This window comes from Peromyscus eremicus, chromosome 9 (genome assembly GCF_949786415.1).
Source record: "Peromyscus eremicus chromosome 9, PerEre_H2_v1, whole genome shotgun sequence".
Taxonomy (NCBI): domain Eukaryota; kingdom Metazoa; phylum Chordata; class Mammalia; order Rodentia; family Cricetidae; genus Peromyscus; species Peromyscus eremicus.
This window is the reverse complement of record NC_081425.1, coordinates 6,309,547-6,335,042: the sequence shown is the minus strand read 5'-3', so window position 1 is coordinate 6,335,042 and position 25,496 is coordinate 6,309,547. Positions and strand designations below refer to the sequence as shown.

The 25,496-nt window shown below is 45.0% G+C and overlaps 1 protein-coding gene across 1 annotated transcript in view; it reads right to left on the bottom strand.

Annotated features, from left to right (window-relative positions):
- Abcc4 (ATP binding cassette subfamily C member 4) overlaps positions 1–25,496 on the bottom strand; it is a 224,754-nt gene that overhangs the window by 26,619 nt on the left and 172,639 nt on the right. Inside the window, exons 22-26 of the mRNA XM_059273212.1 lie at positions 21,482–21,601; positions 20,256–20,366; positions 19,257–19,357; positions 17,833–18,024; positions 8,550–8,705 (exon numbers count right to left, since the gene is read on the bottom strand). Coding sequence (XP_059129195.1) covers positions 8,550–8,705; positions 17,833–18,024; positions 19,257–19,357; positions 20,256–20,366; positions 21,482–21,601 — 680 coding nt within the window. The remainder of the gene's footprint in view (positions 1–8,549; positions 8,706–17,832; positions 18,025–19,256; positions 19,358–20,255; positions 20,367–21,481; positions 21,602–25,496) is intronic.

Below are 25,496 nucleotides of genomic sequence, written 5' to 3'. Positions count from 1 at the left end.
ACAAGGGCAAGGTCACCTGAAACCCATTGTGAAGCAAGTATGGTAACATGTCTTCCATTCTTCTGTTTCAGGAGGAGCTCACAAGGAAGCTACTCTTGAATCACATGCTGTCTTCTAGATTGTTAAGGGAGCATCTTATATGTGGGCTTTGGAAGGCTGTGCTGATTTTATTCTAGAAGATTCTAACAATCTAACAACCTAGACATGAGCAGAGGAGAAGAGTCCAACTGGCTGTTTTCAGTGAAAGGGAAGAATGAAGAGGGGGGCATAGATATGGAACTTGAGAAGCCATGGCTCTTCCATGATCTTAGAAAACTGCTCCTGGGCTATGTGTGGGATGTCACCTAGCCCTGAGGCAGGGGCTTTAACACTTAAGACTAAGGAGGAAGACTTTTCTCCAAAGACTGATACTGTCATTTGCCTCTTAATTTTATACATGTGACAGAAAAATATGGATACAGAAGTGTAGAAGGACAGTGGAGTATCACTCCCAAATATGTTCTTGTCAGCAAAACCTCCAAACTAAATGACACTAGCGTTGGATTTTATTTGTGCAAAGTTGATTGAGCTGCCATAAGAAATTTGGAAAGGGCTACTAAATTGAACTGAAGGAACACAAAAAGCTTATCCAAGGTTATGCTTAAAATTACAGGGTTTAAGAAAGACTAAATAGCTATCTACATATGGTGGGAATTTCTTATCGGGAATAAATGTCATTCTACTGAATTCAGATTTAAAGCACACACAGACACACACACACACACACACACACACACACACACACACACACACACAGACTCCCCCATACCCCGCCCCCATGCACAGACCCAAACCCAGAACCCCCACCCCACCCCCACACGAGTCATGATTAACTCAGAGATTCCAGGAGAACAGGAGACTTTCTTTCTCCCCCTGCTTACATGAGGTTCACAGAAGACATGCTGCTGTCTACCATCCTTCCTAATTACCCACACCAGCTACCCTTCCTCTCTTAGATGCTCTTCTGACCCCCCCACAAAGGCTCAACCCCATGGCTGATATGGCACTCAGGGACCCCAACTGAGTGGCACTAAGAATGAGTTGCCACAGGGGTCTGAGGTAAACATGGTCAGGAATCAGCTTCGAGCCCACGTGAGATGTGAGAGATGTCCTCTTTGTCTATACTAAAGACAGGTCATTGTCCTTGTCCTAGATAGCTGATGTTCCCCCTTCAGGTTCCTCTCAGACAGCAAAAGCCCATCCAATATGTCAGGTCTAGACACTGGGGCAGACTGCTGGACTCACTCACGATGCCCCATCCTGAGCACTCAAGCACGGCACTGACAACCTTGTTCATGATGAAACGGTCATAATTAGCACAGGGTGGTTTGGGGGCTCTAGAGAACAGCCATGGTAATGCACAGTTCTGGCCCAATGCATGTCTCATGATCAGACTCTCCCACCTGTCTTTCCATACCTTCTCCCTGAGGAAACTCCTTCCTATGGATATATCTGAGGAGGATGTGAGACCCTTTACAGGACAGTGAGTCATCAAGCTGCAGAACATAAACACCTGCTTTATCTTGTGTTCTAAACGCCAGCCTCAGCAGGAGATCCTTGGGAGGCTTGACCAACTATCCCTAGACCACTGTTCACTAAAATACGGGTCTCCATGAAATCTATACTGTCAATTTAAAGGGAATATTGGGCAATCACTCATGTTTGTTTGTTTGTTTGTTTTTTTGGTTTTTTGAGACAGGGTTTCTCTGTGTAGCTTTGCGCCTTTCCTGGAACTCACTTTGTAGACCAGGCTGGCCTCGAACTCACAGAGATCCGCCTGGTTCTGCCTCCCGAGTGCTGGGATTAAAGGCGTGCGCCACCACCGCCCGGCGCAATCACTCATGTTTATCCAGCAATATTAGAAGAAAATAATTAAGTAAATAAAGAGCAATTTGCTTTGTTACAACATGCTGGATATGTATTTTGTAAGTAAAATTTCATCAAGACTTGTTGAACAAGGAGAATGATTTAATAAAATATTAACTGGTGGAAGCTATATTTTCTTTAAAACTAGCAGGCAATTTGTTCACAATGATTGTTTTACTGGGCCAGTGTGTATCATGCTTGGTGTTCATTTCCTTTATCCACTTTCCAAATAAAAAGCCCTAATATTATCTTCAAAAAGCAATAAAAGTGCTAACAGCAGACACATACTGAGAGAGAAGATAAGGGTCAAGTTAATTATCATTTCCGATAGATATTATTATTTAAAGTACCCACCTCAATGCAATGAAGTTCCAAACTAGTCTTATAAATAAGTGCTGTAAAAATGTTTGCAGGCAGAAGATTTCATGGGGGATCAATGGGACGAAAAGACGGCCTAATTTATTAGCCTCAGTGTATTTTCTCTGGTGGTACAGGTTTTAATACGAGTTTTGCTTTAACCTTCACAGTTAGCTAGCATGGTAAAATTAAGAAAAGAAATGCAAGTGTTCAATACAGCAACAGAACCAGAAGACTAGGATCAAATTGGTTTCTCATCATCGTTAAAAGTTTGAATCCTTTGCGCCACATTCAGTAGTAAAAGTTCGGCTGTTACTAACACAGCACACATTCCTCGGTCACCCCGAAGCGGCCAGTCTAAATGAAAGCATCTGGGGGAGTAAGCTGATAGTCTTCAGTCCTGAAAACCAGAGACGTACGAGGCCTTTTGACTGTACTGACTGCAAGCCAGGCCTCCATTATGTGAAGGAGAAACTCAACCCTTTAGACTTCAGACACTTAAGCCAACTAGGGACCAGAACAAAAACTTAAAAATGAACAACATGAAGTTCAACACTCACTCTAATCTTTTTGGGGCACAAACTCGGAGATATCCCTCTCCTAAAATATGTACCCAGCAGGAGCTAAACTGCTGTTCTGATGTGTCTTCCAAGCTCCCTTCTTACACAGGAAGCATCTTTCCTAGTCTCAAAGGAGGAGTCACCTGAAGTCAATCAATCTCCGGTTCTCTTTTGTTCTTCTTTTAATCCTGTAGCCTCTGAATGAACCGATCATCATGCATTTTCAGAAGAAAAGAACATTGTTCGCCCACAAAGGAAGAAGAATTTAAGTCCTGTAAAGTCATCTTTAAATACAAAAGGTCACCAGCTCCAGGGAACAGTGCCATGGGTTTTAATGAAGACTTCAGGGTGCGGGAACAAAGGCAAACTGCATAGGCTGGGATCCAACTGTATTTATTTACTAGTAACAGCATACCTTCCCTCTTTTCTCTCCACACACACACACACACACACACACACACACACACACACACACACACACGTAATCAGAAAGGGGCCTTAAAGAGACACACAGCAGCTCTGGTTAACCTTTTAAACTCATTAAAAGCTCAGGGGAATAAAAAAATAGAGTGGGCTGTTTAAAAAGTACCTGGCTTTTTGTTTTGGTACAAACAAAAGGGATCTATTAAACATACAAAAAGAACCTGTTTGATCATGATAAAGATTACAGCTGTTAGTGCATATCAGCCCCTAGGTGCTGCGGTAAATGGAAAATTTGCTGTGAATTGCTCTCTGGTTAAAAACATTTCCTTAGTGCCAAAAAAAAATTAAATAAATAAATAAAATAAAACTCAGGTATAAAGAAATTCTATCCAGAAAAAAATTGCAATTCACATTTGCAGATGCTTTCTGATACGTATTTCCAGAAGCCGGGCTCATCACTGGGCTCTGGCTCTCTTCTGCAAAGTGGTCGGGGAGAGGGTACAAAGGAAGTACAGGTGTCAGCCATTTGTTCTGCTCATGGAAGTTACACAGGTAGCTTCTCAGGCTACCTTCTTGGCTCTGTCTTGGTTCACTGATTCCTCAAAGGCCAGGTGTTTGTTCCTTAAAGTGGCTGCAGGAGTCCTGCCTAGACCTGCCACTGCCCTTGGGAACCCACTTGGTCCTTAACCCCTCCCTATTTCTGAACCGCCCCTGGGAAGTTCAAGAGAGATGGACCCATGAACCAAGGGGGGAGCTTAGGGGAGAGCAGGAGGGCTGCTGTCCCCAGAAGAGGCCGGCCTGGCTCATCTGGACCCACAACTCACTCTCTCCTTTGCTTCACCTGAAACACAATCAACTGTGACTCCTGCTCATTGAGGGAAGTGGGACGCTTGTCACAAGTCACTCTGATGACTGGCTCTCTACCTCTCCACTGAGGCCCTGTGCGTGCAAGGACTGGTTGAGTACCTTGGCACGCCGTTAGCCCATGACACCCAGCGAATCCTGGTTTCTACGACGGTTTTCTTTTGGTGCTGAGTGTCGCTTGAGTTTTTCTGGCAAAACCACCTTCCCAAACAGGTCTCTCAGTGTTGCCTGGCTGTGCCGAGATCCTGGGGAGAAGATGCCTGCTGGCTTGAGTTTACTTCTGGCTTTATGTCTTTTCTTTGGCTATAGTTTTGGAAGCCCTTTTTAGGTAGGGGGGATAGAAAGACAATGACTAAAATACCTGACAAGACATCATTTGGTCATAAACATTCATCGACAGAAAGACTGTAGAGCCGCCTGCCGGTGCTGAATTCTGATGCTTCTACCATGTAAGACAATGATGAAGTATAACATTCCTCTAGCCTCAGTTTCCTTCCTTGCCCTTCCTGCCTTTTAAGTCTGCTGTGACAAAGGTTCCCCTTTCCCAGGGTGTTACTAGGCAGCGGGCACAGCATTTCAAAGGGCAGGCGTGACCAGTGGCTCATGAAATCAATTTTGTGGCTCGTGATCATCATTTTGTCTTTTATATGAACCAGATTAGAATAAATAGAATAGAAAATATCACGGCGCAGAGTGGAGTAACAACGCATTATGAGACGTCTGTTTCTGAGCATGTGACCCACAAGGCATCAGGATACAGTATGGAGATCATCCTGCTGGCCACAGAACACAGTTTAAACCAGTGAGATCCAGAACATTGGGAGATGGAGAATGTCCCTAAATTCTTTTTGAACCCTGGCTGCACAGCTTCTGTGCCTTAACTTCTAGCTCTGACAAATGAGGGTGACAGCAGAATTTTTGGGAGGGTTGAGAGGTTACGAAGATGGTAAACATGAAGGACTCCACAGATGTGAGGTATGATGTCCTCTCTTGGCTGTAGCCGGCATTTAGAGCAGAGTCCTGAGGGCTAGAGAAATGTACAGAATGTGGGCGCGGCAGAGAACCAGTACAGAGGGGCTTCCCATTGGCTGTCCAGTACTAATGGATACAGACCAGTCATTGGGAAAAGCTTTGTTCTGGTGAAAAAAACACCAGATTTGTCAGGTTTTACCATAAACTCCCTGGCCTTGTGTTGCATGCATTTTTGTACGTCTCTAAGTATATCTGTGAGGTTTGGGAGTTTGATGGTTTTTTTTTCCCCTGTCCAACTAATTTAATTTACATAAATAATTTGCTTTAAAGAAAATCATCAGGAATTACAACAGCATAAATTGAAATTAATGAGCCAAGTCTTTCTAGAATGTGTTACATACCTAAAGGCCAATATTATAATCCTTAATTAATAGTTACTATTGACTGGGCATTCTTAAGAACCATGCATCAGGCCACCTACATTGTCTTGTGCAGTCGATCCTCCACGAGCAATCTGTGAGGTGACAACTACTAGACCTGGTTTAAGACAGGAGCTAAGCCTCAGAAGCTAGGTGAGGTGACTTCATCTAGGCCACTCACTCCAGGCGGTTGGAGAAGAATGAAAATACGGGACGTGTTGACATTAAGCCCACACCCTGAAACAGTCTATTCTGGGCCCTTCAGACGCTGCATGGTTTCTCTAAGTTACTTATATCAACCAATTCGCATCTGGGAGACAGGCATAGGGAGGTTCTGTGCGTACCATGCTTGGTGACCGTGGTCTACAAGGGCACAAAGCTTGGTTAGCACTGTTTTATGAATGCATTCTCGGGAGCAGATCCACAGAGCACTTGCACAAAGGGAGGGTGGGAACTCATGGAACAGAACCAAAGCCTGGTGATGTCAAGGTGTATTCAGTCTTTGCTCAGATGTGTTTCCAAACATTCCTGGCAGAGCCAAGAATCATCTAACGCTGCTTCTTTATTTAGAATTCTTTTATGTACACAAGCACACCACCATTTCTTATTAAGAAGCATTAAAAGTGGCACGGGGCACGTTTCTAGAGCCTTTCATCCCAGGATATGAGAGTACTTTACAGGCACGCCTGTGATCAGGTAAATAAATCTCCACAGACAGCACTTGGGATTCGAACTCTTAGTTCTACTGTAACCACGCTTCTAGTGCTCAGAGAGCCTTATGGGATGGAAGATTTCTTCCATTTTTTTTTTCGTAAAAGGGTTGTCTTTTGATCTTTTAAAAGAACCTGTCAGAATATACTCACAACATGAAATCTATCCCTTAATCATTTAGTTGTTTATTATTATTATTATTATTATTATTATTATTATTATTATTATTGTATTTACTTAGATGAGGATGCACATGTGCCAGGGTGTATTTGCGGAGGTGAGAAAACAATTTTTGGGAGTCAGTGTTCTCCTTCCACCATGTAGGTAAAGTGGGAATTGAATCCAGGCCATCAGGCTTGGCAGCCAGTGTCCTTACCCACAGAGCTGTCTTGCTGACCCCCCCCCCCCCCTCTTGTTTCAAAGCTCACAGGTCAATGGAACTAATTTTTTTACGCTCTTTTATAGTGGTCATCACCAATCACAGAGCTTTTATTTTTCTTAAAAGCTTAATCCCTATATCCATTAAACAAAACCACTTCCCATCCCTGCCTTCTCCAGTGCTGATGGACACCACTCTACTCTGTGTCTCCGTGAACTTGACCACTCCTCACATGAGCAGAACCATTCACCGTCTGCTCTTCTGTGACTGGCTGGTTTGAAACACCATCACGCTTTTAGAGTTTACCCATGTTGTAGCACGCATCTGAATTTCTTCCCTTCTTGATGCTGAGTAGCTTCCCACTGTTTGTATAAACCATTTTGTCTTTAGCTATTCATCTGCTGACGGACACTTGGATGGCTTCCACCTCCTGGTTACTGTGAAAACCACTGCTATGAACACAAATGAATGAATGTCTCTGCCACACCCTGCTTTTGATCCACATGTGTGCATGATCCATGCATGCACACACACACACACACACACACACACACACACACACACACAATTGCTGGATAATGAGGTAGTCCTGTTACAGTCTTGTGAGGAGTCTCCATACCGTGTTCTACAGTAGCTGTATCATTTTACATTCCCACCAGCAAAACACAGAGCTCTAATTTTTCCACAACCTCTTCACAGGGGGGTGGCAGTTCTATTATTTTACAGGTCAGGGTAGGAAGTGACAGCTGATGGAGGCCACAGGCTCAGAGCCCACATTCTCCTTCTCACAGGGCGTTAGGTTCTCTGTACTTTATAATCAACACTTAAAGGCCCATGATTGGCACACGCTCAGAAAGCAGGGCTGCTTGCCCTTTCTCTGGGGTCTCTTCTCTGTCTCTCTCTCGTCAGGAATGAGTGTGCATGTGTGTGGGGTTCCTCAGCTCCCCTCGATGGCCAGATGATTGTGGAGTGTGAGAACATGCCAAAATAGAAACCCCAAACAGCAAGCCCGAGCTGAATCCACACAGGCGTCAAAGCTGAGTGCAGGATGAAGCCGTCAGGCTCCGCAGCTGCAGGCCTGTGGGGTCAGGCGCTGCGCTGCCCCTGGCTGTCTAGGTGAAGACAGTAATTACTCAATAAAGACTTTCTGAATTATGATGGGTGGAACTAAAAGCAAGTCAACAAGAAACTAAACTAACTACAAGCTTCTAGTGTGTACGTAATCCAGTCTCTAGACACTGCCTAAAAGTCTTCTGCTGTGAAATAGCCAAAAAGAACACATGGTCAGCCCGGGAGGAAATGGCAACTCAAACCTCCACCACTGTGGCTGCCAGGCATTGGGCCTGTGTGAGGCACTCAGGCTGCACTGAGGAACTTAGCCTTCAGCACACTTCTCAGCGGTGACCACAGCCCTGGCAGTAGTCTGTAGAGATGCAAACCTTTCCTAGTCTCCCCCACTTCCCAAACGTCCAGATTCTGAATGTCTACCCAGCTTTTATACGCCCTGTGACTCTCACAGCCTGTCTCTGCCCCACACAAGACCTTCCATAGAGACTCACTGACTACAGCAAAGGCCCTCGTTACACTTAGGATCTCTTGACCACTAAATATTATGTGATTATCAATGAATAAAAGTGTAATACCTGGGGAAGCTGAATCCAGAATGAATCTAGGTAAATAGCACTGAACCTTCCCGTAGTCTGTCTGTCTGTCTGTCTCTGACCACCCCTCCTGCCCGTGCGCGCGCGCGCGCGCGCACACACACACACACACACACACACACACACGAGTTATCTATGGAAATAGCTGTTGAAAATATCTGCTGAATTATAGCCCTATTAGCTATTGGTTAAACGATCAATCCTTTCATCCAATTAAAAAGCTAGCAATAAAATTAAAAGCAATTAAACTTCAGTACCCTTGTAAAAGGAACGTGTGTGGACGTTCTACCAGGCATACCTGAGGTATGATTGACATTTTCTTCCTTAAATCATGCAGTCCAATTTCTGTTGTCAAGATCTTATCAATCCAAATTTTTCCTTCAGGTTCTGACAATCTGAAAAGGGCTGAGATGAGGGAACTTTTTCCAGCTCCTGTTCTTCCCACAATTCCAACCTATAAAGAAATCCAGAGGAGGGATTAAAAATTAACCCTATGTAACCGACCTAGGCGAGCTTGTTCATTTTCGAAGGTGAATTATGAAACTTTCTATTGTGTGTTGCCTAAAAGTTCCTCAGCCTCAGCTCTGCTGACCCGTGAGACAGGGCAATTCTTCATGGCAGGCGCTGACTTGTATGCTGAATAGCATCCCTGGGGTGTCCTTTCTAGATTTCCATAGCGGCCTCCAAACTGTGGCAACCTGAAATGTCAAGTCTTGGCAAAAGTGCCCCTGGGCACAGAAGAGTCATATGAATGTTAGGGTTTAACCAGCAACTTCCTTAGGATGTGACAAGAAGGTGGTATTCCATGCATCACTTCTGAGGTCTGGGTGTTCAGAACTTTTGAGAACTGCTTGGATAATTCCGTAGAGGTATTCCAGAAGTGTTATACATAAAGAAGCTCATTCCAGAAGTGTTATACATAAAGAAGTATCATTTCAACCAGCGTTCTATCATTTACAATGAATTCATCTTTGATAGAGAAACTAAATCACTTGTGGTTACTAACCATCTGGTTACATTGTGGCCTGAGAGGAAATACCTTCAAATTTGCAGATGCAGGTCTCCACATATTAAAAGACGGTAACCAGGAGCCTAAACAGGCATACTGAGATCAACAACAGCAGCACCACAAATAGCGTTTGCTATTTACATGGGGCCTTTCATCTGAGCAGTTCAAAAGGCATTTTACAAACCAATTAATACTCACAATTGCCCCTTGGGAAAGATTCGTGTGAAGAATCATTCCTCTTATTAAAGTCGGAGCACAGAGAAATGAAGCACACTGACAATAAGATCAAAGAATCAATGTAACGAAGGTGAACGCTGGTTAGGAAAAAACTGAACTGTAAAAACGGGCTTTTAGGGGTGTATGTTTAAATCCATGAGCAGAAACCTAGCCTTTTCTCCAGTAGGCTTGCTCAACTGGTGAAGAGCGTCCAAAGAGATGACATCACCCTTATTAAAAATCTGGAGTCAATGAAGGGCATAGACATGCTTTCTGTCACCTGTAAATTAATTCAGTAAATTACAAAATAAAAACAAACTTCACCATTTAAACTGGAAGGAACCAAACTCAACTAAATACTGGTTACATGCTGGGAATCTTACATGTTAGGTCATTTCAATAATTTCAAATACACTCAGCAATGGCTCTTCAAAAACTTATAGAGAAAAACTGTAAGAAAGGTGGCTTTATCTAAGTTCTTGAAATCTCTGCAGATGTTATCCACTGTATGGGCAGTGCTAGCTTACATCTTTCAGAGGGCTGGATTGTGTACACAGCTGTGTCTCCGCACACACATGTATGATTTGTTCATCTCTGGACATTTGCTCATACAAACTGCCACAAATGAAGACAGAGGCAATTCATGTTTGTGAATGTGGAAAAGTGATCCATTGGTGAAAACCCAAACCACTGCAGTCTACGAGGGAACAGCTGGATGTGCCCACAAGAGACAGGGAACGATGAGAGCAGCCTGAAGACAGTGAATGTAAGGGAGGATCATTGAAAACAAAACACTGATGGGAAGTTTCTTCCCATCAAAGTGAAAAAAACATCATCTGAAAGACTTGCATGGGAAATTGATGGATTTTCACAGACGCCGATGGAGAAGACTATCACCAAGTTTATGGAAGTACCACAAAGTGACACACAGAGATGGTCTAATCTTAGTTACTTTCAATTGCCTTGGTTTCCCCAACTCACACAAGGTTGATCTCTAACAATCACAGCAACATGTTAGACTTCAGAAAAAGATTATGTGCATGTGTGTGTGTCCATGAGAGAGGGTACGTGTATGTTAGAGTGAGTACCTAGGAGGGAGAGCCCTGGAGGTTAGAGTGTGTGTCCGTGAGTGAGGGTATGTGCATGAGAGTGTGGGTGCCTAGGAGGGAGAGCCCTGGAAGCTAGAGTTATGGGCAGTTGTGAGCTGCCCATTGTGGATGCTAGGAATTGAACTTGGGTCCTCCAGAACAGCAGTATGTGCTCTTAACTGCTGAGCCATCTCTCCAGCCCTAACATGTTAAGACTTTTTATGTGGATCAATCTTATATTCCATGTTCAGTAGGACCAATATCCAATGCTCCACTCAACAGAGCTGTTGTTTTGGGCTTCCCCTCAATTTCCTAACTTCTTCTTCAGCAAGATCCCAGGCTCCCACTGCCCATCTTACTTCCAGCTTCCTCAAGCAGCCTGGTACCAAGCTCCGAAGATCCTCTCTTTCCTAACCGGATCCCTCTGTTTTTAAAGCCCACAGCCAACCGCTGAATGCAAGGCCACATTAAAAACAAATAAAATAAACTCATCCCAATTAAAATCAGCACAATCAATTTGGAAAGTTAATAAATACCAAACCTAAGTTCAGCACTCTGATGGAATATTTTTTATATGTGGATGCATGTGTATATATGTGTATTCATGTGGTATGTGTTCCTAAGACATAGGCTCATATATTTAAACAACGCTGTGGTCATTTACTATTTCCTATAAATATTTAAGGCACATGTAATATAGTGTACATGATTATTTATTTAATAAATCTCTTACTTGTGGATGTCTCAGCTGCTTACAAAATATCTTGCTCTTATAAACAGCATCATGTTAAATATCCTTGAGGCTATACCTTTGCAAACAACCTTAATTATTTCCCTAAAATAAATCCCTAGGCATGGAACTACTGAGCAATAGGTATAAGCACTTCAAAAGAAGATGCTGAATCCTGCCAAGCCACCCTTCAGAAGCAGATTCTTGATCTCCACTGGCACCCACTACCTTGTGCATCTCCACCCAAGTGTTATAACTTTGTTCTAATCAGCATTAGTTTGATTCCCAAAAGGAGAACCACATTCTCCATTTGTGTCTCACTAGGAGCAGATGACCACGTTGGCAACCTGCCTCCTGTCTTTCCTAGGCTCTCTGGGTACACCCCTGTCAGCTCCAGCCTCTGATCTGAAGTATAGCTCTGTTCCTGGTGTTCTAGGCAAGAAATCTCCATACGACACTCCTGACCAACTTGTCCATCCTTAGCTCCACAGGTACTTCTCAAGGGTTCCTGCACAAGAACCTGTGTGTTACACACTTGGCATGCCTGCCTCACAGATAGAAATGAGTGTGATCCCTCCTATGCAGATGCCTTTCACACTCATTTCTATCTGCTGATGTCATGTGTTTTTCAAATGCCTAATGGCACCAAACACTCCATCCCTCCCTCATGCGGCTATCTCCACTCCTAATGGATTCCGCAGCACTTTCTCTTTAAACACTTACAAACTCCACGACCTACTATCTTCAGGTGGCTCAAGGACCATCTGTTCAGGACTACACTGGATTCTCCTGTATACAGTTGCATTTTCTGTCCTGTTCCAAGAAGAAGGAGGATTCCACAGAGGGTTAAGAGTTCATCTCAGCTTGAGCGATTTCTGAAATTAGCCCCACAGTATTCATGTACACAATATGCAGGTCGCTGAGGACTGACCTGGCAAGTAAGTCCCATAATCGTGACTAAGATAGTAAGGGGGACAGCCTCTCACTTTCATGGGGCAGATGGGTTCTGTACTGTAAATGGCTAAGTCACCTTACTCCTGGGTAATGACAGCCAAATCTGATCACACATTTACCGCGTTGATCTCTGTGTTGGAAGTGAGATTGCAAAGGTGAGATCCTACGACTCTTGATTTTGCAAAGCAGAAAATGGAAGGTTGTTAAGAACCTGTGAATCGATCAGGGATACCTGAGCCTGTAATTGTAGGAGTGGGACTAAAGCCCGGATCAATCTGTGTCTCACCCATTGTGTGGAGAGCTCACTAGTGGGAAGGTGGGACCAGGTTAGGGTACTTGCTAAGCAAAAATATAGTTATTCCCAGGACAAACTGGCACCATGGCACAAGCTAAGAGAGAAGCCTGAGGCTGACAGATAACCTGGAAAACAGAATAGAACTGGTGTCCAGTCTAGGGCAGTGAAATGACTCTTAAAAATGTGTGTGCTGGGGCTTAGGGGAGGGGGTGACAACATGTGCCACAGCATGTGTGTGGTCAGAGCACAACTTGTAAGAGGCTGTCCTAGCCTTCTCCCACCTGAGTTCAGGTGGACGAGCGTGAGCTCAGATCATCAGGCTAGGCAAACACCTTTATCTTCTGAGCTTTCTCACCGGCCCTCAGTTTACTCTTACATGCCAGAAGGTGATGAAAAGAACTGAAATCTGGCAGTTCATGGCCTGGTATGTAACAGAGACTGCTGCTCGGGGATGGTTGGATTGCATGTGAAAATAGTCTGTGACAGAGGTCACCAGAAAGACCAAATCCATGCATGAACATGTGACCAGGAAGACTCAAAGTGTTATTACCTCATGATGGACAGAAAAGTAAAAAATTACTCCTGGTCTACAGCGAGTTCCAGGGCAGCCAAAGCTACACAGAGAAACTCTGTCTACACACACATACACACACACACACACACACACACACACACACACACACACACACACACACGGACTAGGACTCTAGTCCAGACTCTCACATGCTGTCCCAGAAGAGGGTGAGGTAACCCATGGCATCCATTTCAGGGTATAAAAGGAAGTTTCATAGAAGTCAAGGAAAATTACTCACGAGATAGAACGCTTAGCTAGAGGGCTCAATGAAATGCTAGGTCTGGGCCAGAGTGTCGCTACTCCTACCAAGTTCCCAGATGTGATGTTTCAGGCTTAGCGAGGAATAAGGCACAGGCTGGGGAAATGGGAGTCCTGCACAGGAGAGGAGGGCTCTCGGAGAAAACATTATGTAAAAAGGAAGAAAAGGCAAGAAACTAATATTTTTGCATATTATAGCAAGGTCTAGCACACATCTGTAAAAATGTATTATCAAGGTAATAGCTTTGAGCAAGAAAAAAAAATAACACACCCAAATCTATCTACTTCTAGAACTGGAAAATGCTTTCAAATGGCCCAGTACTCTCTCTGATGATCAAATCAACCACAAAATCACCTAAATGAAAAGCACAGCCAGCGTTTAGCCGCAATCCGGAGACCTAGGCTGCTCCTGATCTCCTTTTTCTTCTTTCCAGAAATTAGGAACCTGGCTAGTAGTGATCACCGTTTCTTTACCGTAACTTCCGGGATCCCAGAGGATGTCACCGTAAGGGAACAAAGCACCGTTTCTGCTGTGTTGGCGCATCTGAGCCTGAATCCAATACAGAAGCAGCAGCCAGCAATCGGGGTCTGGGAAGAGGCGTCAGGAGGGGGACCCCATGCGCACAGGCAACAGAGAACATACTGGGATGCAGCTGCCTAGACATAGGCAGCCTCTAAATGTACATAAGCTAAGGCAATAGATACCTGAGGTGCGGTGGGCAACACAAGTCAAAACTCAAGTTATTACAGATACAATTCAGCCTTCAAATTCAGTTTCCTCTCCAACCTTTTAGCATCTCAGGTAACCCTACGATTTGGGGTATTTTTAGGATCTCAGACTACAAGTCTGGGGCTATACGTTGTTTTCTAGGTTGTTCAACAGAGTTCCTTATATAATTCATCTTTTGTGGCTCCCAGGGAAATTGAAGACACGTGCAAATTAAGAGAATTGCGCCTGCAACGTCAGATCTGATAAGCATGCTGTCTGCAAGCAAGCAAACATCCTACAGAGCTGTCAGGACACCACCGGAGAGGCTTGGCTTTCATCAACGCTGCAGCTCATGTTTTACCCACACAGTCAGCCACCCCATCTCCAGACCTACAAGGAAGCCATGGAAATAATTAGGATCGGGCTTTTGCCAAGTGGCTTACTAAAGCTGCTCACTGCATACCCTTTGGGCACCACGCTGTACATCCATTCTTTCATGTCACAAGGGTATCACTCATTAAATCACAGCTGTGATGAGGCCATTAAACGGGTTGGTGGTATGGAGAGTGTAAAAGGAGCAGCTTGCTAAGTATTTAACACTCCAGGGCTGGGTTATAGCGCACGGTGGCGTTTGCCTATCACATGTAAGTCTCTGGATTCAATCCACAGAAGCGTAAAAATAAAAATAAAGGGAGTGGGGGGTGGATTTCCCACGCCCTTTTAGAAGAAGGGCTGGTGACAGAGTTGTCTCACAAAGTGTGTTGTTATAGGCTTCTTCCTGCCTGCATATCGCTTCTCGGTCACTTGTGCTCACAGCCAGCTGTCCTCAGTATCTAGCATGTACCCTGCAGAATGCCATTTACTGGGGAATAAGGAAGAGTGTGGTAGGTTCCCTAACCTCCGGAAGCCCCAGGACACCGAGATATAGATACAGAGTTGAAAATCATGCCACAACACACACCACACACATGCACGCACGCACGCACGCACACACAAACAAACCTGTGGCAAAATACACAGATGTATTTGTCTTAGTTACTTTGCTAAAAATACCCTGACAGAAACAGAGAGAAAGGGTTTGTTTTGGCAGCCAAGGTTCCAGTCCACCATGATGGGGTACTCCGAGCAGCAGGAACGTGAGGTAGTTGCCACACACCTCCACAGTCATGAAACAAGAGTGATGGGTGCTTATCAAGTTCCATTTCTCATGATCCCAGCTCTGGGAATGGTGCCACCCACAGTGGGCCAGTCTCCTTACCTGAATAAACTAGGTAAGACAGCCCCCCACCACAGGCATGCCTAGAGGCCTGTCTCCCAGGTGACTATAAATCTCATCACATTGACAACTAGATTAACTATCATTCTTAACTATTTATACACTTTCTAAATTGTGGGAAAATAACATAAAATTCTCCATCATAACTATTTTAAGCACACAGGTCAGTAGCGTTAACTATATTTACACTGGTGGTGTGCAATGTCATTGTTATCCACATCCAGAGCTCTTCTTCGTCTGCAACATAAGAACTCCTGGGCCCATCACAGCCTTCCTCATTTCATGCTCCCCTCTGTCCCAGGCTCTGAAGACATCCTCCTTCATGTTTCTATGAGCTGGACAACTCCAGGTGGTACAATGGGTGCGTGTATGAACCACATGTATGTGCTTCTGTGGCTTCCTTCCCTTTAAAGACTGAACACCGTCTGCAGCACATATCCACCACACCTCACCTACCCTCAGGTATACTCAGGCTGCTCCCACCTTTTGGTCACTGTGAGTGATTCTGCATTGAACACCAGGACAACAAAGACACAATCTTCAAGCATCTAGAAGAGGTCTGAGAGGAGAGACTTCCACTGAGGCAGACAGTTTACATGAATGAAAAGGGTTGTAAGTTAACCTCAGAAGAACTTAATGGAAGAGATATAGACTCAGAAGTTACACACTTCAGCCTTGGGGAGGCTCTGAAATAAGAGAGCATTAGAAGGGATAGTGGCTATATAAAGCACAACGCTGGTCCTGAAGGGAAAGGACAGACTCTTCAGGTCCACAGGAACAAAGGAGCTGCTAACACTTACACCTTCCCATGGTGGAGAGGCTGAGTACGCCTCATGCCACTTGACCTGCCTGCCTGCCTGCCGAGGGGAACAACGGAGGCAGGCACTAGGTAGGACCCCAAACTTATCTTTTATCCGCAAGGGTGGGGAAGGAGCTGCAAGGCCGCAGCAGTTTGTTATCAACTGAGCATCTGGGGAGGGAGGGGCTACAGGGAACATGGGCTGATTTCTAGGAGAGAAAAAGAACAGCTAAAGGCTCTGTACCACAGAAGTCAAGACGTAAGCGTCGGCCAGCGGCAGGAAAGGACAGCCCAGGCTGGGACTGCAGGTGCCCACCAAGAGCCGAGAGGACAGCCAAGGACACCGTGTGTAGGGGGTGCCTTCCTGTGCAGGGAGCCAAGGCTGGAGCAGCATGTGGGCACAGTGCTTCTTATTGCCTGGTTTGCTATGGTCTGGTCTGCCCAAGAGTCTGCTCTGGTGCTGGCCCAGGGCACCAGACCATGAGTGTGAGAGCCACTGAAACAGGTGAACTTGCTGGCAGATCAGTTCATACCCTCCACACTCCCCAGCAGGTTCTGAGTCTCTTTAATCTACTCTGCCTGAGTCTCTTCAGCCTGAGCTCTGGCCACCAAGCTCTGGTTGGGTGCCATGGTGGCTGAGAACTGGCCTTACAGTTCTACCAGAGTAGTCTGGGCCTGTATCACAACAGCAACAGCTTGCCCAGGACAGGAGGCAACAGGGGAGCACAAATCCGTCAGCTGTGGGAGATAACGGAGAAAAGAGAAGCAGGATGTCCAACCTGTTGACACCGAGACAGGACACGGTCATCTACAAGGGACAAGTGAGTTACAAAAGAAAAACTGGAAAACAGAAACACATCCAAGTTCTCAGTGAATATATAATTTTCTGATGGTCTATGTTCACAGCTAACCTGGACCTCACGCGGCCCATGGGTCAGGGGTTGGACACATCTGGGAGGAAAACAAGAAAAACCAAGGAAAGGGACTAGGGTACCGGATAAGGAGAGGAGAGTTGGAGTGGAAGATGGGATGAGGAAAAGCAGTGGACTCAATGGAGGAATAAAAGCAACAGAAAGGAAGTAGACAGGGATGTCTCAGGGACAAGGATCCAGGGACAACATCAGATTAGATAATTATTATGCTCGTTAGATCAGATACATTATCTCTAAATTATATTTAACTCTAGACAGGTTAAATGCCAGGAAAGACTAGGTTCTTCTTCAAACAATGAGAATGTTTTTGATAAAAAAAAATTCAAGGCTATTATATAATACTTCAGAATAATTGAAAAAGTTAATAAGTGGGGATTATTTTTAAAAGAGAATACTTTTGCCGGGCGGTGGTGGTGCACACCTTTAATCCCAGCGCTTGGGAGGCAGAGGTAGGTAGATCTCTGTGAGTTTGAGGACAGCCTGGGCTACAGAGTGAGTTCCAGGAAAGGCGCAAAGCTACACATAGAAACTCTGCCTCAAAAAAAACAAAAAAAAAAAAAAAGAGAGAATACTTTCCCATCATATGTTCCATCTCCAAAGACTTATCTATGCACTGCTGGACTGATTAGCATCCACAGAGGAACAGAGAGTCTTGCTGACAGGCTCAGCAGGAAGTTAGCATGCAGATGTGGCCTTAATTGTCGGTGAAAACCCTAGAGGAGCGAGATGGTTTAAACCAACCTTTTCTCTGGATTTGATGAGTGCGGTCAGGTGCTTGAGTACCAGAGGCCCATCTAAGCTGTAGGTGAAGTTCATATTGTCAAACACAATCACCCCTTCGTGGGGCCAGCCTGGGGGTGGGCGTTTCTGGTACTCCCAAGGCGCCTCCTTTTCTAGGTCTGTGTATTCAATCACCCTCTCCACAGAAATCATCTGAAACAGAAAAGGCATCCACATGAGTCAGGAACCAGGGGCTTGCTCGTGGAGATATCTCACCTACACACAGCTGGGCAAGGCCCGCATGGGTCTTTACACCTACCAAGACTATTGAGGACCCTGATGACTTACAATTTTGCTCATCACCATCTGATACCTTCACTTATTATAGCCAATCCCTTCAACCTTATAACACTAAGTGAAAAGCAAGAGGAGGGGCTGAAGAGATGGCTGAGCGGGTAAACCGATTGCTATGCAAACATGAAGACCTGGGTTTGGATCCCAGCACCCCTGTAAACAAAAACCTAAGCATTGGGATCTGTCACCCAAGTGTTAGTAGGGTGGAGACAGATGGCAGGGCTCACTGGCTAGCCAGTTGCACATGCAAAATGCACAATACACACACACACACATGCACCTTCCACAACCACAAAAAAATGAAAAAAAAAATAAAACCAAGAGTTTATAACCAACACTCTAATAACCTCTTGCTACAGAATGGCCACTCATTCTAGACCAGTTACCTCATACATCTTCAAGTCTCACAGTAACAATTTCTACTGTGTGAGAGAAGAGAAATGGAGGTATCCCATGTTCACTGTTTATCTCATTAACAGGAATAAATATTTTGAAGAGAAAGCAATTCTCATGCTGACTAAACCTTCTGCTATCGCCATGACCTGCTACCTTTGAAAAGCACCTTAGAGATGGGAGCTTGGCCACCAGGAACAAACAGCAGTAATCCTGGGGCTTCCTGCCTTCTACTCCACTCCTGGGAGATGCTAAGGCTGGTGATGAGCGTGTAGGAATGGGGGAGTGGGGAGAGCTATTAATTAAACAAACAGTCTCAAAATACTGAATTCTTCTTTTACCAAGAACGAGGAGTTATCCATTAAGAAACAAAAATAAACAGGCCTCTGAGAAATTAGCCTATATCCTCTCTTGGATTTCAGAACTTCCCTCCTACAGAGGCATTTATTACATTTGAAGACAGCTTGTGATGAATCTAAAACCTGCTGACATAGCATACATGAGACAGAGAAAAAGATGTATACATTTTATTTTACATTAACATTAAGCAGATGGAAGCGGGACCTTAAAAAAAAAACAAAACTCCGTTAGCTACGATGCAAAAATAACAGTTTTAATATTTTACATAAGAATTGCTTTTATGTCATTGAATGGCAAAGGGGACCTTAAAAGGCTGAAAACTCTCAGATAAACATTACCATATTCTCCACTTCGGCACTCTGTCGCACAGACCACTGGAACATCCCCATGAGTGTGAGGGCATAGGATAAGGCCAAGCCAACTTGCCCAGCATCCAAAGCTTTTCGAGGAGGAAGGAGAAAGGACAGTCAGCCTCAATGGTAATCCAAGCCTGCTACCTTCTGCTACCTCACCAAGAGGATCCAACGAGCTGTATACAACAAAAGTCATCTCTACGTTTCTATGTATTGACTGAGATCATGATACAATTTTAAAAGCCCATTATGAATGCTGAAAGGCTATTTAGATGACTTTATTAATCTCAGTAGTATTGACACACATTTGAGAAAGGGCATTGTATGTGTGAAGTGTAATGTTATTCTTCAGACTCATTATGGTTTAAAGCCTGTTACATAATCCCACTGTCTATGTTCCATGTAACCACAGTTGGAAACCACTGCAAACAAGATGATGTGTTATAAGAGTCAATGCTTTTGAAAGTAAAATACGACTCCCACTGTTCTATTAATAAACACTGTAACTCAATGGTGTCACCGTAGAGGGGTCAGGCATGGTGAATTCATGCCGCAGGTGCCAACACCTGCTCCTCTGGTACCCACCTAGCAGTGAGCATGCTGGGCATCTCTCACACCCATGTGCATAGGGACATCAACAAACCAAGAAGTCTCAAGGCTCAAATATAGAGCCCTAGTCTGGACAAAATGTTAACAGTAAACTTGGTTCTCATCTCCGGGCTACCGGATCAGAGATTTTCAGAATGTCACTGTACAGACCTCAGCTCATCCTAAACAAAGATAAAAAGAACTTACCCAGGCTCTCTCATCGGATCATACTGCACGATCCTACCCACCCTGACATGTTGTAAAAGCTTTAACACACTTTATTAGAACCACACAGAATGTGCCATTAGACAAGGTGGCAAGAGTTTAATTTAATAACTGTAAACACAGCTATAAATTGTAATCATACCATAAATAGCTATCCACATCTGCACTTACTTTTTGCCAGAACCAGGGACCCGAAGGCAACAACGATGACAAAAATGGCACAGATGGCATCCAGACGCACGGCGAACCATCTCGATGTCGTCAAAAACAAGAACCAAGCCTCTGGGTTTGAGAACCAGAACAAGCACGGTGAGTAAGTACAAAAACCCTGTAACTGCAGTGAGTGTGATGGGCACTGAGTCGCTGAGACGGAGTAGGGCAGCGAGACCGCACACTCAACATTTCCAGAAAGTCAGGAAATGCAAAGCACTGTACAACACATGCCCCAAACAGTACAGAGGATTTGCGAAAAAGAAAAGAAAAAAAAAAAAAACCAAGGAATTGAAAGATACAACTAAGAGGTAACAAGCAGGTATATATACTCATAATAAATATGGAAAAACGTCTTCTACTTCTGGAAGTACTAGGCTATGATATGAAGCCCACCAGCGTATAGGTTGACTGCTCCCAGTTCTACAGCAAAGGACACAGCTCCCAATTTGCCTCCAATACTTTTCTTCCTTGAGCGTTCTGCACACACTGGGGTTGGGGATGGGACACGGCTTAGGGGCTGTATCTAAATGACTAGTGTGCTAAAAGGAACCTCATGTAGTTTTTAAAGTGCCCTTGAGTCATCAAAACACAATAAAGGTGGAGCATATTTTACAGACTTGAAGGGAGTTTGAAACTTCTGGGGGGAAAGAACTCACACAAACATAAAGAATAGTAAGTGGGCAGCAGCCATCAGTCATATCTGTTGCCCTGTGTCCATCAAGTAAACGGTTAGCCATCCATGGCCCATGGACCAAGAAGGGTCGGTCCATCACGTGTCTGTGAAATCAAGCTTTCCTGGAGCCCAGCCACAGCCCATGCTGATGTACTGCTGGCACTCGCCTCCTGCTTACAGCAACCAAGGAAGAAATTGCAGCAGGGACAAGACAGAGCTCACTGAAGGAAGCGTTTGCCAGGGGGCCTTTTGCAAAATAGGTCTGCTGACTGAGGCCCTAAACCGACAGGGAGCCACAGGGCACCGAGGTGGAAGGATTGAGCAAGCCAATCAGAAGAAAGCCAGACACAGGAGAGATTCGGCGAGGGTTCAGAGCCTAAGAGCGGATGGCGAAGGCATGAGTCCAGGAGCAAGCAGAGGTGCGGGCCAACAAAGCCAATCTCCTATAGGCATCAAACCCCAGGGAACGGCAGCTGCCAGCTTTTGAAATCACTTCCAGAAATGTACAGACCTGAATGCAAGTCCTGGTGCGCATCAAACAGCTCCTGGAACCTCTCCTCAGCTCTGTATGACCGGATGGTCCAGAGTCCCTGGAGGGAAGACGACAAGTGGGAGAAGACGGGACTCCGCGCTGTGGAAACAGGGATGGACAGAGAGCAGGAAGCTCAGTGTGGCTGGACGCACGGCCACCCCCGGCCTCCCATGCTCCATGGTGTAGACGCCATCACCAAGCAGGACTCTGGGGCTTCCTAAAGGGCTCTAGGTCTCTACTCAAAGCACTCCCGGAAGCCTGCAGAAGACCCTGTCCACCCACCCTCAAACCCTGGTCAATGGAGCCTCATTTTAAAGATGGGAATGAGTGCTTCTGTTCAGCACACCCTTGACCAAAGTCAAATCTAGTTCCCTTCACTAGCCCATCCTTCCAGGTCTTTTCTTTCCTATACTTCCCAGCTATTTCTTTGGGAAGAAATTACTTTTCACTGATTATTTTAATTTTGGCCAATAGTGTTCTAAAAAATAATTTCATTAGAGGACTTATCACAGAACATTCAAGCAAGATATGTATGCGTCTTTCCCCATCTTAGACTTATTTTAAGGGCTGGCATATGACTATCATTTCCAAATTACTAAAAGAGTACCCGACACAGACAGACAGACAGACAGCCAACAAGGAAGTCAAATGGGCAGGGTCTCCTCTGTGCATCCAAGAGAAGCTTCCTCTTCCCACCAGTGTGAGAATAGTCCTGTAGGGTCACATGTGTCTGGGTGTCACATTGCACTTGTGCCCATACCACTGACCCAGATGGGATCTCTCTGGGCTGGCCTGGACTTCAGCGTCAGTCTTTATGACTGCCCACTTGGAAACTTATTCTCAAGGCGGAGGTGAGTGTGGCATGTGTCACTGTCCTTACTTTCCCAGACTCGCATTGCAGTCTAAGTGGCTTCATCATTGTACCAGAATTTAAAGGACAAATTCTCCTTTGTCCATCTTTGACTATGGGGAATAATGTCCTGCAATGGGTTTTGTGTTTCCAGAATCCTGCATCATGACCACCAGGGTGGTCATGGCACGTGGGCTGCCCACTGTTAGGTAAGGATGTTCCCTGGCAGGCTCGTTCTACACCGTGGATAAGACTGTACTGGGGGCTAAAGCAGATCAGGAGCCCATGACCCAGCAAACTGTCTTCAAAGGGCTGACAGCAGACTCACTAGATAGCTGAGGATGACCCTGAACTTAGGGCCCTCCTGCCTCCACCTCCAGAGGACAGCGATTACAGGTGTGCACCACCACGCTCAGTTTTATGGTGTTGGGTATCGAACCTATGGCTTAGTGAGTGCCAGATAAGAACTCTATCAGCTGAGGTCCACCTCAAGCCCTTGTTTATGCTTTTCAAGTGAGGATATTGACGAATCATCGCCATGTGGCTGTAGATAAAGCATGGAGGGTTTGGGAGTTATGAAACTCATTTTATAGCTTGCTGCATGGAGCTTATAAAATGAGGGGAAACAATCAAGAGAAAATGTATGCTTATTCTTTGGGGCATCCCTGTGCCTGTCTGTGTGACCGCGCTGTCTCCCAGTGGCATGTGTACTGTGCACACAAGTGCTGCATGGATTGGTGGTGAGGTGTGTGTTGGGATACATGTGCACCTAGACAGAGAATCTTCTTATAAGTCAGAGTTCACTGGCGGGTAATCAAGGAAGAAATACATTTCTAAAGACAAAACACTGGGGCCAGGGGAGATAAGCAGCCTCTTCACTGAGCATGTGGCCCCCTATTTCTCCCTGAGGCTCTTTCCTGACCAGGCTACCTGACTGTGGACATTACCCAAAAGAAGTCTTCCCTTGTGATATTCCTTTCTGAAAGGAAACATTCTCTGAACAGACCCCTGCCAACCAGGACTGTACTGTCTGAAGAACCCTAGGTAATTGGGGGCGAACAATTCTGAAGGTGCCCACTCTTATATCCATGCTATTCTCCCTCTTCAGTTTACTGACTACATGTCTACTCCTTAAAGATGGATAAGGGAACCTAAGTGGACTGAGCTCAGGCTCACAGCAGCCTTTTCTGTAGGCCTCAGAGAACGTCCCGCCTGGCATGGAATTGTCATTCTGCAAACAGAGTATCTGCACAGACGACTACCCTGTAAATCCCATGCTTATTACGGTACCAGGAGAATGCCAGAGTCTAGCTATGGAGAGTCTAGACACACTGTGCCCTCATTTCTGGGATAAGTGATACCACGACATGAAAACTCTAATCACAGCTGATGCTGTAAGAGGTGGTGGTTACCAGGGAAGGTCACCAAAGTAATGTGTCAGCCTGCCCATCCTCACTGTTTCTTGTTAGATCAACGTCACCACTGGGTCTCAATAGCTGAGGTTAAGGAGAGATCTACTTTAGAACGTAGGTATCACTTCAGCCTTGAGCACCAGAAAACTCAAGGTCAATTTAAATGTGCCCTAAGAAACTTCTGTACTTAAATGCACCCCAGGAGGTCTTTTTAAAAAAGAAATTGTTGGAGTGGAGATGGCACGTATGTCCCATGGCATGCCCGTGGAGGTCAGAGGCCAATTTCATGGGGCTGGTTTGCTTCCACCTTTACGTGGGTTCCAGGATGGGAGAGGAGGGCAATCAAACACAGACCAGACAAGCACCCTCACCCACCCAGCCACCTCAACATCCTACCCCAAGAGCTCGTGAGCGGGCCAGGAACCTGTACCATCAAACATGGTCCTGTTTCTTCAGTGCCCTGCTTATCTGCTCAGGGCCATGCAGGTGTCAGCTGGGTAAACTAAGGGCATTGCAAAGACAACTAACTAGCATGTAACATGATGGAGGTCATCTTGTCTTTTTCCCACATCAGTGCAAGAATATCCTGAAATAGACTATGACACTGGTGGCATTCCTCAGCAACTTCAGGCAGATAGAACCCCACATTTCATAATACTGTGGCATGTTCCAAGACCCCGAGGGCTCTCTAGGACACAACCTAAGGGATTATGCTTCTTCTCAGGGAAGGCTCACGGAAGACAGCTGCAGGCCACATTCCTGCCCGGCCACGACACCTTCAGGATGTCATTAAGTGCTATGGAAGACATGTCACTACTGTTTTTAATTTTCTTGTGTACAAAATTCTATTATTGCCTTTGGTAGTGGCCAGCAAGGACTTCCAAGCATTACCTCAGGCAATAAGAACCCTACAGGGCAGGTATTAATAGCCTTCACAAAGGGAAGAACGCATTGGAGGTACTCAGAGCACTATACATAACTGTCTTACTTCCAATGTACCTTTAATCTGAGCCAGTGTCTCAAAACAAAGACAATCTGAATTAAGTATTCCATGTATCACTGGATGCATTTTTCTCTAGACTCCGTCACATAGAACACTCTCAAATCTTACTCAGCTAATGTTTAATAGGAATCTCCTTTACTGGGCTTCTTATTAAGCATCTCAAGTTGAACAATGAGGATCTGACATGGAATTCATTAAAAGAGCAGACTCCAGGATCTATGTTTTGAAAATATATATCATAGGTTAACACTTGGCTAGCTGGTGCCCATGGCAGACATTGCTAATGGATCACAGCACCCTGATAGAAACGGCATATATCCTCACAATCTAGGCATTACTAAATGACAGTGTCAACTTGAGATAGGCACCCAAGTACTGTTGTGGTTTTATGTGATTCTCTACCAGTGGCCATCGCAATGTTTGCTTTTGCAAAAAATTAAATAAATAAAAACATAAAAACAGTATGATAAACTCTCACTAAACCCATTAATAGTTCCAGAGGCAGTTAGCGAGCATAATCTAAAAATAAAATCTAGGGCTCTAAAAACCTCTTGAAGCTCAAGGATGAGACAGGTTCATGCCTTCTTGTCACGGCAAACAGGTAGCTTCTTTTGACAGTGGCATTGGCCACACAGACACCATCAACTGGTGCTTGATTGAAACAGTGGAACTGTAACATCGACCCTCACTCAAACGGCTAACAAGAGACGGTTCATCTGGTTATCTTTA